Here is a 13513-nt window from a genome sequence, read left to right as displayed (position 1 = left end):
TTTCTCTTAAACATCCGTGTTAAAGACACGGCTGAACCACACTTCAGGTAAGGATATATGTCAAGCACACTGCTACACAATTAAAAAACATAATAAAGGAGGGGAAATTCCCCTGCTTGTAGCAAAAGCGGATGAAATTAAAGCACGGTAGGGTATGTCTTACCTTTCTTTTTGGCTTAACTGATTTCTCAAGATGCCTATACAGAAGGTGAAGCTTTGTTTCACATTACAAGGCCATAAATGCATTTCTACACCTACAGTAACTCAGACTGCAATGGAGAAAAATCCAAACATTCATTAAACAGCTATTCATTGTCCGCTAGGAAAAGGTGGAGCAGCAGCACTCGCTCCTCCACATCTGCTCATTTGAGGAACGCTGTGGACGACTTAACCCCAGCAGTTCCTCTCTCGCTCTCCCTTTCTGCATCACTCTTTCAGAAGCTTCCAAATCATATTCATTTCCCCACCGCTTTTGTCACATGCCGGTAAAAACTGACTTTTCCTGCGGAGTGTCAAAGCAGTTGCCGCTTTCCTTTCTTCTGCTGCTTTCTGCATTCCCATTATTGATGCCAGTGGGAAAGGGCACAGCTTAGAGAATGTGTTTGTTATTTAATTGTTGCAGATCTTGACGGGAGAACGGGATAAGCAGCTTACGTCTTTTCTTCTCTGTGTAATGCCAACATGCTGGCTTTTAAAAAACCTCAGTGAAAAATTTGGTGGATTCTTTTAACCCCACCCCCCAAGAAAAAGTTAAGTGAGAAAGAAAGCTGATTAGATTCCTGCATATTTCAAAAAGTCTTAACGGTTTTCAGGTAGATCAAGTGCTGGTTCTGTGAATGTCCCCTCTACGGAAAGAGACTTACTGGACTTGAGCACGCGGAAGGACCAAAAGTATATTCTGTGTATTCTTCTCCTGCTTCAGTTGAACCAGAGGAAAAAAAGCATCAAGTTCCTTGCAATCTTTCTGCAAATGCAGGTCCCCTCTGGAGCTTTAACGTCAGACTGGCTTGCTATTGTCCGGGTTACAGGGGTTGTAGGAAACTCAATGCACTTATAAAGGTCCCTTTCAGAAGGGGCTATTTCACAGTAAGGTTATGGATTGACCGAGATACACGAGTGCTTTTACCAGTCACTGGCCATCTCCTCTACAACCAGTTTCCTTTCCAACATTGCCCAACCATCTGGACAATTAAAAAACCGGAAACAGCAGACGCCTATGAGAGAGACGCCTTTGCAGTCCAACACAAACTCTTAGGACCACCGTTAAAACCTCTTCTGCTTCACCGCGGCGGGACCGACACAGCTCCCCATGCTGTTACTCAGCAACTTCCATCAGACAATCGTGCTTGCGCGCAACTCTTTGTCAGCTCAAAGATGCCACCCTCAGAAACCACCACAGCTGGTCTTCGTCTTTGCAATCGAGAAGGTGGGGTCGTGTTCTGGAAAAAGCAGCTCTTCTTCAGACAAAGGAGATCCATGGAAAGAGTACACAACAATAGGAATGAGAAATGAAAACAACGGAAAAAGGGCCAGGAAGGAGCACGGATTCCTTTCAGGTTTTGTTCTCGTCATACATGTCCAAGGCAGGCTCGATGGCTGAGAACTCGCTCTCGTAGACCAGGCTTCGAGGGGACAGAGAGTTGCGATGGAAGAAGTGACTGCCTACAAGAGGTAGAACAAAGTCTCGTTAGGAATACACGTGAACAACACAAGAACTGAGCAAAGCATCCTTGTACGCAGGTGCCGACCGCAAATACAGAAAAAAGTGCCACCTTTTAACTCAAACCAGCAACAGCCACATTAAATAGTTCACCTCTGTCCATGTGTTCCCCTGCCAGCTCAAAGCACCTGCTTTCCACATGTATGAACAATCCCACTTCAGACGGCTCTTTCAGATAGAACAGGTCAAGCCTGAGCAAGGCTGGGGCAGGCCGGAGCTTCGCACTCGGCACTTGCTGTTGATTTACAGCCTTGCAAATCTGGCACGTGCGTTCTCGAGACACCCAAAAACCTTTGGTGGGTGCCCAGGTCCCTGTGCCGTGCTCCAGCACAGGGCTGAAAGGAGCAGGCCGAGCCAGGATGTCACCAGGCATCGTCCCACCACTGCTGCCGAGAGTCTGACTCCTCCAGAGCTCAGCAACCTCCATCCCCCCAGAGTCACCTCCATATTTCCTTACACAGAACCAAAGGAGATCCAACTTTCTCCAAACTGGTAACACCCCAAACAAGCACCAAGAGGCTATTGATAGAGTGAGGAATGAAAGTCCATTTTTGTTCCTCGGTGGGAGTTCAACCTGGTGTTCCCGCAGCTCTCCAAGGCCACAGACGTGCTTTGCGAGGAGCCCAGCCCTGCTGGTGTACACACAGTTCTCTCTGAACGCATCTATCAGATCAGGCCCTCGGCCAAAACGTTTCATTACTCAGTTTCTCGATCCCAGCGGGGATTAGCTGGGAGCAAGGCAGCTCAGAACACAATACACCAGGCAGCCAAATTGGAGCCAGGTGAAAAGCTTCCAAGTTCATGGAGAAGGCACCCAGCAAACCAAGGTACCTCCAGTTTCAGGCATCAGTGGAGCAAGACACTTATGGGACCGCAGCTTTAGCCCTGGCAGGATTTAGATGCTTAAATCCTCCTTCTTCCTTTGCCAGATTTTGAGGCCAGCCTATGCCCTTCGGAAATCAAGAGCTTGACTTTAAGAGCTTGAAATAAAAGATACGAGGGAAGAAGAATTTAGCCGCTTCTGTCTGAAACACGTTTTCTCCTTCCCCACTCACCCAAAAGACAGAGACTCAGAGAAGAAAAAACGAATGTTATGGGTCAGGGTTGTTTGATTTTCAATGACCAAATCTCAGTCTGCTGTTGAAATAAGCCATGGATATTGAATGTTTCATCTCCCTTTCTTCTACCCGCTGAAATGTCACATACTGAACAGCCAATGCTGAAACAAAACAAAGAAGATTCTACAAGCTTGGTGTTGCTCTTGTTTTTATTACACAAAAGTCAAACAGGGGATTAGGAAGCAGACAGCCCAGGCAGTCATTTCCTCTGTGTGCGCCCAGACTTCCACTCCAGCAGATCCGAGGGAGAGATTTAATCAACAGGCAGACAGGTCATCTGATAAGAAATTTTAAAAATTAATCTGGAAAAAGGCACTATATATCCAACACCTCTACAATTCTTTACTGTGATGTTTTCTTGTTTCTTGGCAAAATAAATTCAAGCCACCCACCGCCAGGGAGCCTGCATGTTTCCATACAGACCCAAACCTCTTGGCTTTCGCACCACTCTTGGGACACATCATCCATTCTTCTTCTAGATGTCTCTCTCCCCAGGCATTCAGCATAGCCTGCCCAGCGCTAACACCCAAGTGCTCTCATAACTGGGTCTGAACCACTGCCCACAATTTACAGAAACAGAGTCAGCAGGGCATAGCGACCCAGCTACGCTCATCTTAATGCAGAAAATTGCTCGTGTTTGTTTAAAAACATGGCACCAGCCCATTTACTGAATAAATCTATTTTAAGGACAACTAGAAACATCCACAGTTCCAAATTCAGCTTGTGAATCTGTTCTTCCTATTTTGCACTTCCCAAGAAAGACCAAGATTTATCCCTTCGGTATGGAAAACAAATGGGAAGTCTGCATTCGGTTTTCATATATGAAAATGAATCCCTCAGTACTCTCTGCCAATGTTCTTCGTTATTATACTTACAAAGAACTTTTCCAATAACTTGTACTGAGTCTGAAAATAAACATACTACACTGGCACTGATCTCCACCCCTACCACAGGCACAACACCAAGGCCAAAAATCAGAGACAACAACAATGTCATAGCATTGCAGGTGCATCAGGACTAATTATCACCTGGTGCTCTTTCCACTGGCAAGTGTTTTAATGCCCTCAGCCTTTGATTAAGGCCACAATCGGTACCTCCACAGCTCCTCCGACACAAAAACTTAACATGGAAATCCAACCAGAGCATTTCCTAACTCAGACAATCTGTTCCAGACACCCTCTCAGTTATTAACAACAGAGCAGGATCATCTCATCAAGCATCTTTTCCTTGAAGCCAGCTGTGCAGCAAGGCACTGCTGCTCCCTCCTGAACTATACCCTGTTATACTCTCTCTAAAATATATATATATATATATAAAAATATAATATTTTATTGGCCAAGCCCTGGCTTCTTTTTCACTCATTCTTTATGTATGGGTATCTAAAAGCATGGTGGGCCACAAAAACTTTGAGAATTTCCTTCTTGTGTCTATCCAGAGTCAAAAAAGTGAGTTTCTGGGATGGTGCAGAATATTTCATTAACAGGACAAACTCGCACTGCTAGACTGACCTGTAATTAGCCTTGCAGATACTGTGTATTTTTGCTAACACTTTGTTGACACAATTGTTAGAGGCTCAAAAGAAAGATTAAAAAAGATGGCCCTGCGTTATTTACATCCCCTACAGAGGGAAATACACTAGAAGCTCTATCAACCATTTTGTTCCCAATATCAATCAACTGCTGCTGCTCTGTAGAAGCAACATGCACTGACCCGTTTGTGGTTCACATCTGGGTCACCAGGCTGCTCAGGCTGGCCCTGCACCTCCCTCCAACAGCTTTAAAAAGCACTTAGGGATTTTTGTTTCAGGAGACAAGCACAAACCCACCAAATTTACTATTGCTGTTGAGAGACGGGTGAAAAAAATGTCACCCTTTGTTTCATAGCCTGTACCCTAAATCATGCTCTAATCACATTCCTCCATTTCTGGCAACACCACTCGGTTGACAAACACGGTATTTTACACGGAGACCATTGTCAGACACGGGATGGTTGAGGCTTTCTTCTCGTCATGTGTAAATCCAATGGGGTTTTCCAGTCTTTTGAAATGCGCTTACTGCTTTATTGTTTTCATGTTTCTTTCAAAATTTCACAAGGACACGCTGAAAAATAATTCTATTAAATGTACTGAAGCTATCACATAATTCATTTCCTATTATAAAAGCTGCCTTCTCAGCTGAAGCCTGCTGGACAAGAATTAAGCAACTATTTTAATGTAGACTCTGGCTGTGTTCCTAAGTTCTAAAAGTGCCTATACATAAAAATAAAATTTAATTAAACCCCCTATTTCCCAGTACATAAAAAAGTAAATCTTACAGCAGAATTGTTTCTCTCTGTTGATTTAATTAAATTAGAAAACATTAAGTTTCAAACGTCTACATCTCGATAGGAGGACAGCAAAAACAACCAAACGCAGAACAGGTTTTAACTTCTATCAGTTATACTTTCATTACCGATTTGTTGCCTTCATCTCGCTAACTCAAGCATTAGCGTTTGGCTGTGAATCAGATCCGCATGTTTTAACCGAGTGTTGTGAAATTACTCACACGCTGCTTGCATAAGTGAACCTGCGTGAAGCAGCCGGAGCGAGGACGGTGCTGAGATGTTTTCCCTCTGCCTCCGCACCAGCAGCAAAGCCGCAGCAAGAAGGGACATGTTTGCATAGAGTTTCCACATCACTGTAAAGACCATTATCCATTTTTCATGGTCTGAATTTGAACAAAAACTACCCCCCCGTCACTAACATGAAAGCTTCACGGGGGGGAAAAAACACCTTCTCACTTGGTATTAGGAAGGAAGAAGTGGTTTAGAGCAGCTTCACTTCTATCAGAAGGAAGGGTGGGGTGAAAGCAAAAGTAAGAAGAGGTTTATGGTTTGTATGTCAAGAAAACAACATTGCAAACCTTCAGTAATGCCTGACCTACGACAAAAACCACAGTGCAGTCCTTCCAGTGCGACAGAGGAGCATTACAGGAGGAGAAACGCAGAAAATGTTTTGATTTCAAATGAACTCTCAGCTGGATTCAAGGTAAACCCGTTATATACTAGAATGCTCAGCCCAGCTTTTTTCCCTAACAAGCTGGTCTGGAGCGCTTGACCATAATACTCTCGGTAGTCATTCCAGCACCAGGTGGCATTGTGAGAATGGCACAGCATGAGATTGCCACTTGGTAGCTCGAGTGTCCCAGAATGAAAGGAGAAAAATACAGATTTGCAAAGATGAAATCATTCAAAGGAAAGAAAGCACTTTATAAAATTTACAAAAGCCTGTCCAACTTAAGTACTGACACAGAAAGTCGAAGAAGAAAAATAAAATTCTCCCAGAATAATATTTCATAATTAAAGTTTTTATTTCTTCACTTTTTCCTTAATACAAAGCTTCGGCATCAGCAAGTTTTATGAAAAAATAGAATGTACTAAATAATTGCTCGTGCTGCATGATCAATAAATGATGCATAAAAATAGGTGTCTCCATCCAAGGCAACCGGCCGGAAAGCGTTTCTTCAATACCATTCTGCTCTGTGGGGCAGACAAAAAGGAACAAAATATTTATATTAAAGGTAATACTGCCAATACTAAAAAACAAAAAAAAAAGCAAAACAACCTGTAAAAGTTAGTGAGAAATGACTACTCATACAGGGCCAGAGCATTAAAAGAGGTTTGTACATCATTCCTACAGGACCAGTAAAACATCCAGGACGGTCAGAGGTTTGAGGACTTTGAGGAAATTCCATCTGCTACTGAAAACTTTCTCTAAGTGGTGCTACTCAACACCTGGGCTTTTTGGACATTAAAACACAGTTATACAGTAATTTTTGACCATTCCCTAAGAAATAAAATGTGTTTCTTTTGTTTCTTTAGATCACTACCTAAATTATTTAATAGTAATAGTGCATGAATACTATGACACCAAGAGAAAAGCAGCTGGTTCCCTATTTTCTTATCACTTAGACAATGTTTACTTCTATCAAGAACTATTTAAAAATGCATATGTGTGTGTATATACATATGTACAAACATACGTATACAGTCAGATATATATATACACACACACACTCCAGAACTATTGCTCTAAATAAAATGTTTAAGGTGCGGGTATGACAGAGAAAAACAAAAGAATCAGGACATGTTTTTAGGTGAGTTTTAATGCAGAATATTTGGTACCTTTTACTTGCATCAACACATTATATGGCCTCATTCTTGCTACTTTTGTTTTCTGATAAGAAAAACCCCTCGGCTTCCTCTTGAAATGCTACCATAACAAACGTAGGGTATGCCAGCATTGCTTTTTATATACAGAACAGTATAAAAAGCAGGTATGCTGTTATGACATCTAATGGAAATCGCAGTGAGAGGGAGCTGCCACATATCTGGCATGACACTCAGCACAGGAAATGCTTTGTCTGGCACTGGGGAACATAAAGTGTCAACGAAAACAATAAATCTAAGCATTACTGTCACACGCACATTTTAAACTGTCTACAAGGGGTAGTTAAACCCAGCAGCACTTGTGGAAGCTGTTTAGATCTCAAAGGACTCAGCTGAAAAGCTGCTGAGGTTAAAGGCTAAGGTAGGTACCTCAGTTACCTAAATAAGTGATTTTTGGCAGCTCTGGTTTCTGTGGTTCCTACTTTTCTTAAGTTTGCCTCAAAGAATACACTTGTATACGCTCGCATTTCCATTCCTATTGCTGGGGAAGGAGTTCTCCTTACATCAGCATGCCCTGTGTTTGTGCTGGGGGAGCATCACTGTGAAAACACTTTGCTGCAGGCCCCATCCCTCTGCCAGCGCACAGAAGCTTCTTCTTCCAGTAAAAACAGACTCAGATCCCACTGAGCAGAAGACAACAAAAGAGAAGAGTTGCAAGGCGAGGCAGAAATGCAACTGCTATCAGTGCCCACATCTGGACGATACCACACGGGCTGCGGTTCCTTTGTCTTCTTCCTAATGATGTGGAAATGCCCAGAAATGCAGACGTTTCCCTTTCGCAACTCATCTTTCCCAAGCTATTTTTTGGTGTAGATTAACTCTATTCAGCTACAGCTATGTTGCCAAGTTGCTGATTGATTGTTGCAATTTCAAGATTTTGATAAATGGGGAAAAACAAATCAGGAGATTTGATAGGGCTATTTGAAGTACTAAAACTTTTCTTCATTACACACCCTTTGGAATTAGTATCTGAAAAGAGGAGGAAAGGGCGATTTGCCAATTAGTTGTGATTAAAGGCTCCTGACGGCCAAAACCTCTAAGAATGTATTATAGCTCCTCCTGTAGAAGATTAGCTTGAGACTGCCTAGAATTTTACACTGGAGACTATTAGACATGTTTCCATGTTATAGAGAAGGACACCTATACTTAGTTCATAAAGCTCCATTTTGAAGCTGCACCTGAGACTGCCTTTGAATCTCACCCCACTTTTGGTAAGAGATCAACACATTTAATAGAAACTCAGCTGTGTCAAGATGTTTGGAGACGAAGAAAGATGTTGACACTTTCCCTCCCCAAATAAATTATGATTAAATCATGAGCCCAGATGTTCCGTACACCTAAAATGAAAATAGGTAGATGCACCTAGTTAATGTATCCATGGAACAGATTTATATTTGCCTACACACAGAACTATTAAAAAACCATTGAAAGTCATGTGCTAGAGCCATTTCTTGTCCAGCCTGTCTGAAGAGAAAAACTGGAGTGTCTACAAAAATTAAGAAAATGTGGATGTCTAAGCACTGCTTTGACTGCAATTCTTAAGCACACGCAATAAGAGGATAGATCAGTCCGCTCTGTTCACTTGAGACGAAACACTAGTGTAGTCATTGCTTTCATCTCTCCCTCTCCTATAAGCAAAAAGTTAGTTTTCTATTTAAAGACCATTTTTTCTCAGCTGAAAGTGTGCCAAACAGAGAGATTTTATCTTTTTCTTTAAATTTTTAATATGAAGTTTGACCAAGAAATTGAGGCGAAAACTCTCAAAAGCAACTGATGATGGTAAATTCTGGCTCTGCCAGGCAAGTTTTGAACATGGGGATTTAATGGCAAAAAATCTAGTATTTCCATAGACGGTTTATCAAGCACTGAATATAAATATTCTCTCTTGTTCTTGTTCCATATTGTCACTTGGCAAGGAGATTTCCTCAGACAATGCAGCTAAATGTAAATGAAGATCTTACCCTGGAACCTCCTGTTAGCAGAGATGCTTATATTTGAGAAAAGCATGAAAGGCATTTGACACTTTGAAAAACCCATTTTTCCCCCTTGTCTGTTCTCTCGGTATTTGTTCCCAATGTTGCCCATGACACACACCCACCAGCAACATATAGAATATTTACTTACTCATTTGCATTCAAGCTAGCTGTGGCTTTGATGATCATGTAGCAGAGTGTGAGGGCACTGAGGAGGCCAAAACTGGCAATAATAAACCATTCTTCTGTTGACAAAGGAAAGGGAGGAAATCACTCGTGGGAGAAGGCTTATGTCAAAGCGACGCCAATATTCCCCTCAGACACCACTGGCGGGAGGCAAGAGGCTTCTAAGCCATGAGTGGCACCAGGAGGTGAAGCAGAAGGTTAGGCCAGAGTTACTGCCGGGACAAGGCTAGCAAAGAAGAAGCGGAGAGAGGTGTGGAAGAAAAGCATGGCACAACAATATTTCCTGGCTGAGCCCAAGGGTTAGCGATAAAGGAAGATTGTTTAACGATGTCAAGTGAAATGCAGGAACAAGGGAGATGTAATGAAAACTCTGTCTGCCCCCAAGTTAGAAAAGGTTGTCGGAGCTAGTTTTAGATTTGCTGAGATGCAGCTCTTCACATAAACATTCCCAATATACAGTCACAATTTGTGTCTTTGCCCCCTTCCTCCTGAATAAATGCTATAGTGTTACTTTAAAAAAACCCAACCAAACAAAAAAATAGGATCACTTTTCAACAGTAAAACATAACTAGAGTTTTCCATTTAATAGATGGGAATACAACATGGAAAAATAATTTTAACACTGTTGTATACATACAGACACATTAAAAAAATAAAAATAAGGAAGGCTATTAAAGAATGTTCACTATTCAAAGTTCTCCCTCCTCAAGACCAATTTGGCACATAGTAATGGATTGGAATACAAACACTTTTGCTGAATATAGCTTTTGGTTTAACTCTCATGCATCAAAAAATGCATGTGCCATCCATAAAATCCAAACATTTGAACAGCCCTTTCTAAAGCTTTATTTTATAAACACTGTCAGAATGAACTGTTCCTGATTATTTCTTGCTCTACCCTGGCATCTCGTCTGTGCAAGAGCAGTGTGACAGTAAAAATACCTTCTGCAAAAGCAAGTACTGAGAAGTTCCAGTTAAACTACAGTTTTCCCACCCATGACACAAAGCAGCGCACCGACAGACTTGGTCTCTGTTCAGCAGAGCCAAATACAAGACGAATTGGATGTCAAACACTGCGTGACAAAGCGAGTTACTGGTTTTGTAAAGAGCCTAGATTTTGTATGCGGATTTTTCCCTTTTTCCATTTCCGCATGTGAACTATGAGTTTCATAAGATTATTTTTAATGAGACATTTAATTTGCTACAGCGTCTAAAGAAACACTCTAATGGACAGTATCAGTTATACTGCCTCTTATACATACATGAGCGGCAAACAGTGTCACTAAGTTCAAAATCTAGATCATAGACGCACGTAAGCAGAACAGGAGAAAATTAGAGTGTTGTACTGCATGGGTTCTATTTTTGCAATTCAGCCAGAAAAACAACCATTCATGCGTCAAATTCAGACTGTACAGCATATCAAAAAATGATCTAATTCCACACATACTGTATTCATTACAGTGCTATTATACACTAAAAACGTCAAGTAAAATCCAGCGAGTAGAAACTTCTCACGGTATTCTTACGGATAAGAGCTTGCAAGCAGTGCAGGAACAGTTTTCTGATGTCATAAAGCACTTGGACAACACTGAAATGTTGTTACATCAAATACTTCTTTTTAATTCACAAATTTTGTACAAAAAACCGTCCGCTAAGAGACGTCAGAATTTCAGCAGTAACGTTCTCAGGGGAACAAACGTCTGCAAAAATAATAATCCACTAAAATACTTATGTTTGTATAAATTATTACATGTGAAGTATTCTGAAAGGGTTTTGGCAACCCAGGTTCTCGTAGTGGTTACCAAATTCAGGAGGGTTATTCTGTTGCTATTTTAGCTCATCCAGTGTTCTTTGCGTGCAGACCTACCCGGATATACTGTTAATAATGGAAGTGTTGGCACTGTCATACCTTGAGTTATGGGTTCCAGCATGGAACGTGTGCCTCTTACAGAGCCACTGGGGTCACCCTGTCCCTGCAGGGACGCCCATCACTGCAGCCCCACAGCACGGAGCTGCAGCAAAGTGAGTGTCACGCTCCAGGAAAACCACAGAACGCTGCTAGAAGCCAAAGAAAACTTACTTGTCACAGCGATGTTGATCTCCCCTGACCTCGGCGTCAGCTCCCCATCCTGTGGCAGCTGTGACATCCCGGAGGTGCGCAGGGGCTCCAGGCTGAGAGAACTGTCGTTGGCAAAGTCGCCCAGGGCTGATCGCCGGCTGGCGGGCTGGCCCCTGGTGAGCCTCTCCATGTCAAAGGCTACGTTATCTGTACATGGCACATTCGGCTGGAAAAACAAGCGATTCTGCTTTAAAAGGCCAAATATTCTACGTGTAACAAGGCTGTGAGTTGAGTGAAGCCACACACACACTAATTCAGCCGCTGCGGCTGTCCTCAGATCACACAAACGAGCAAGTTCTATCTGAAGTTGCTCCTTCGGTCCACCTTGAAGAGGCGGAGAAGGAAGCAGAAAAAAGGATTAAGATTCAAGGAATGGACTCAAATATGCTTGTATCACAGCCTATACCTGCATGGTCTACTACCAGGAGCAACGATGACATGGACAGAATTCTACTGTATCCTCCTCTAAAACTCCAGGTATGTAATTAACTGCAAAAATAGGTCACCCACAATGTATCTGCCACTATATCTTAGAAAACATGCAAATTTGAAACTGACACAGCTAAAAGTGGAGGCCTGATTACTCTCACTGGCTTGACTCAAAAGCTGCTTTACACAGTATTTTTATATGCTCTTCTCTTTCCTACTTATTTATTTCTTCTGAAAAGAGCATTGTTCCCACCTCACAATTTTTTTCTCATATGGGAAAGATGGAAAAATCCGCACTTCTGTCCCTTTGTGAACTGGTCAGCAAAAGCAATGCTCGGGGATCCCGTGAGCTGCTTGAGGAAAACTTCCTTGGCTTTTAGCACGTGAACAAATTTAAGAGTGTCTGTGGGAGACCACAACAAGAACAAGAGATTTACAGAGTAAATATAACTAGGGAGGGTTGAAAGAGGTGAGAAAAGGGTAGATGATAGAGAACCTATTAGACTTCCAGTAGATAAGAAATTGTCATAAATAGAAATGTAACAATATATTCCCAATGACCGACTAGGGGAAAGAACAACAACAAATCAGCTTTATCAGCAGCAAAGAAATTGGTAAAAACACCCAAACCCTTTCTGACTACGGGCACTGGAACACCCTTCTCCTTTCTCCTCTGCCATTATTCATCGTGTTCTGAGTCTCAGACATGGGAGGAAGAAGAGCTCACACTACTGCAACTTACCACAATTCCCAGCGCCTTCAAAATGTTCAGTTTACACATTGGACACGTACAGTGCTCACTAAGCCACGGATCCACACAGGCTTTGTGGAAAACATGCCTACAAAAACAGACAAGGCACACAGATAATTTGCAAACAATTCTATTTTACACAATGAGAACTACTTTAATAAACTTCTAGATGGCTTCTTTTTTAATTAAATCAGCAGGAAAAAAAAATAATCAAAACCTCCTGCTTGTTGTTGCAACACTTTACTCACAGTTCAACTAGGGAGAAAGACTTAAAGGAAGATTCCTGCCCTGCCGCCCCCCTCCCCTTTTATTCTGGTGTAAGTTTGCACATGGACAGAAAAACTATGGTAACAAAGCCCCCACCACAACCTTGTGCAAAGTCTTCTCTCAGTTCCTTTGTAGAACCTGGTCATAAATGGGGTAGGAAGAGCACAGATCCACCAGCAGTCAGTTTTATTCAAAAGTCAGCACAACCAAATCAAACACGCTTCTGTTTGATTTTGAAAGGGCTTTTATAATTATGACATCAGAAAGTTTTTTCTACAGTCAGTATTTCTTGATTCAGGAAGGAAAATCTGTCCACCATGATAAGATAATCGTATGAGAAGGCAAACTGGGCTTCTACTTGAAGAGCAGAGAACTCTGCAATAGCGAGCAGTCTGAGTTGCCACCTACATTGCATACAAAGTCTTAGTCACATACATGAATTTAAATGTAAGTGTTGGGATTGATATAAACCAATATAAGAGAGAAGGGCTATACAGAGGCAAAAAACCCCTTATCTAACTTAAAAGAATTAAAGGAAATGTCTTCTTGGCTTTTCAAAAGGTAAAGAACTTTTCAGCGCATCATTGTGGCAGAAATGGGCATCCCCAAACTTTCTACACAATACAGCTTCAGCAAATACTCATAATAACCTAGTCTGAATAACTGCCTATGATAAGAACTCAGATCTTTTATTTCCAGTGGTATTGCCTGCAAAGCAAAAAGCAGTAAGTGCAGGCACAGCCG

At 41.9% G+C, this 13513-nt stretch overlaps 1 protein-coding gene across 4 annotated transcripts in view; it reads right to left on the bottom strand.

The window, feature by feature from the left end:
- Positions 1–786: 786 nt before the first annotated feature.
- Positions 787–13513, bottom strand: part of RNF130 (ring finger protein 130) — a 44821-nt gene continuing 32094 nt past the window's right edge. For 2 of the 4 annotated variants that reach the window (XM_065848796.2, XM_065848794.2), the window contains 3 exons: positions 12494–12590; positions 11284–11488; positions 787–1662 (listed from right to left, as the gene is read on the bottom strand). In XM_065848796.2, the coding sequence (XP_065704868.1) occupies positions 1553–1662; positions 11284–11488; positions 12494–12590 (412 nt within the window). In that variant the 3' untranslated portion in view covers positions 787–1552. The other 2 variants (XM_065848793.2, XM_071814713.1) reach the window with 2 other exon arrangements.

Source organism: Patagioenas fasciata, chromosome 14 (genome assembly GCF_037038585.1).
Source record: "Patagioenas fasciata isolate bPatFas1 chromosome 14, bPatFas1.hap1, whole genome shotgun sequence".
In the NCBI taxonomy this organism is placed as follows: Eukaryota; Metazoa; Chordata; class Aves; order Columbiformes; family Columbidae; genus Patagioenas; species Patagioenas fasciata.
Note: the sequence above shows the minus strand (reverse complement) of the source record. Positions and strands in the feature narration are given on the sequence as shown.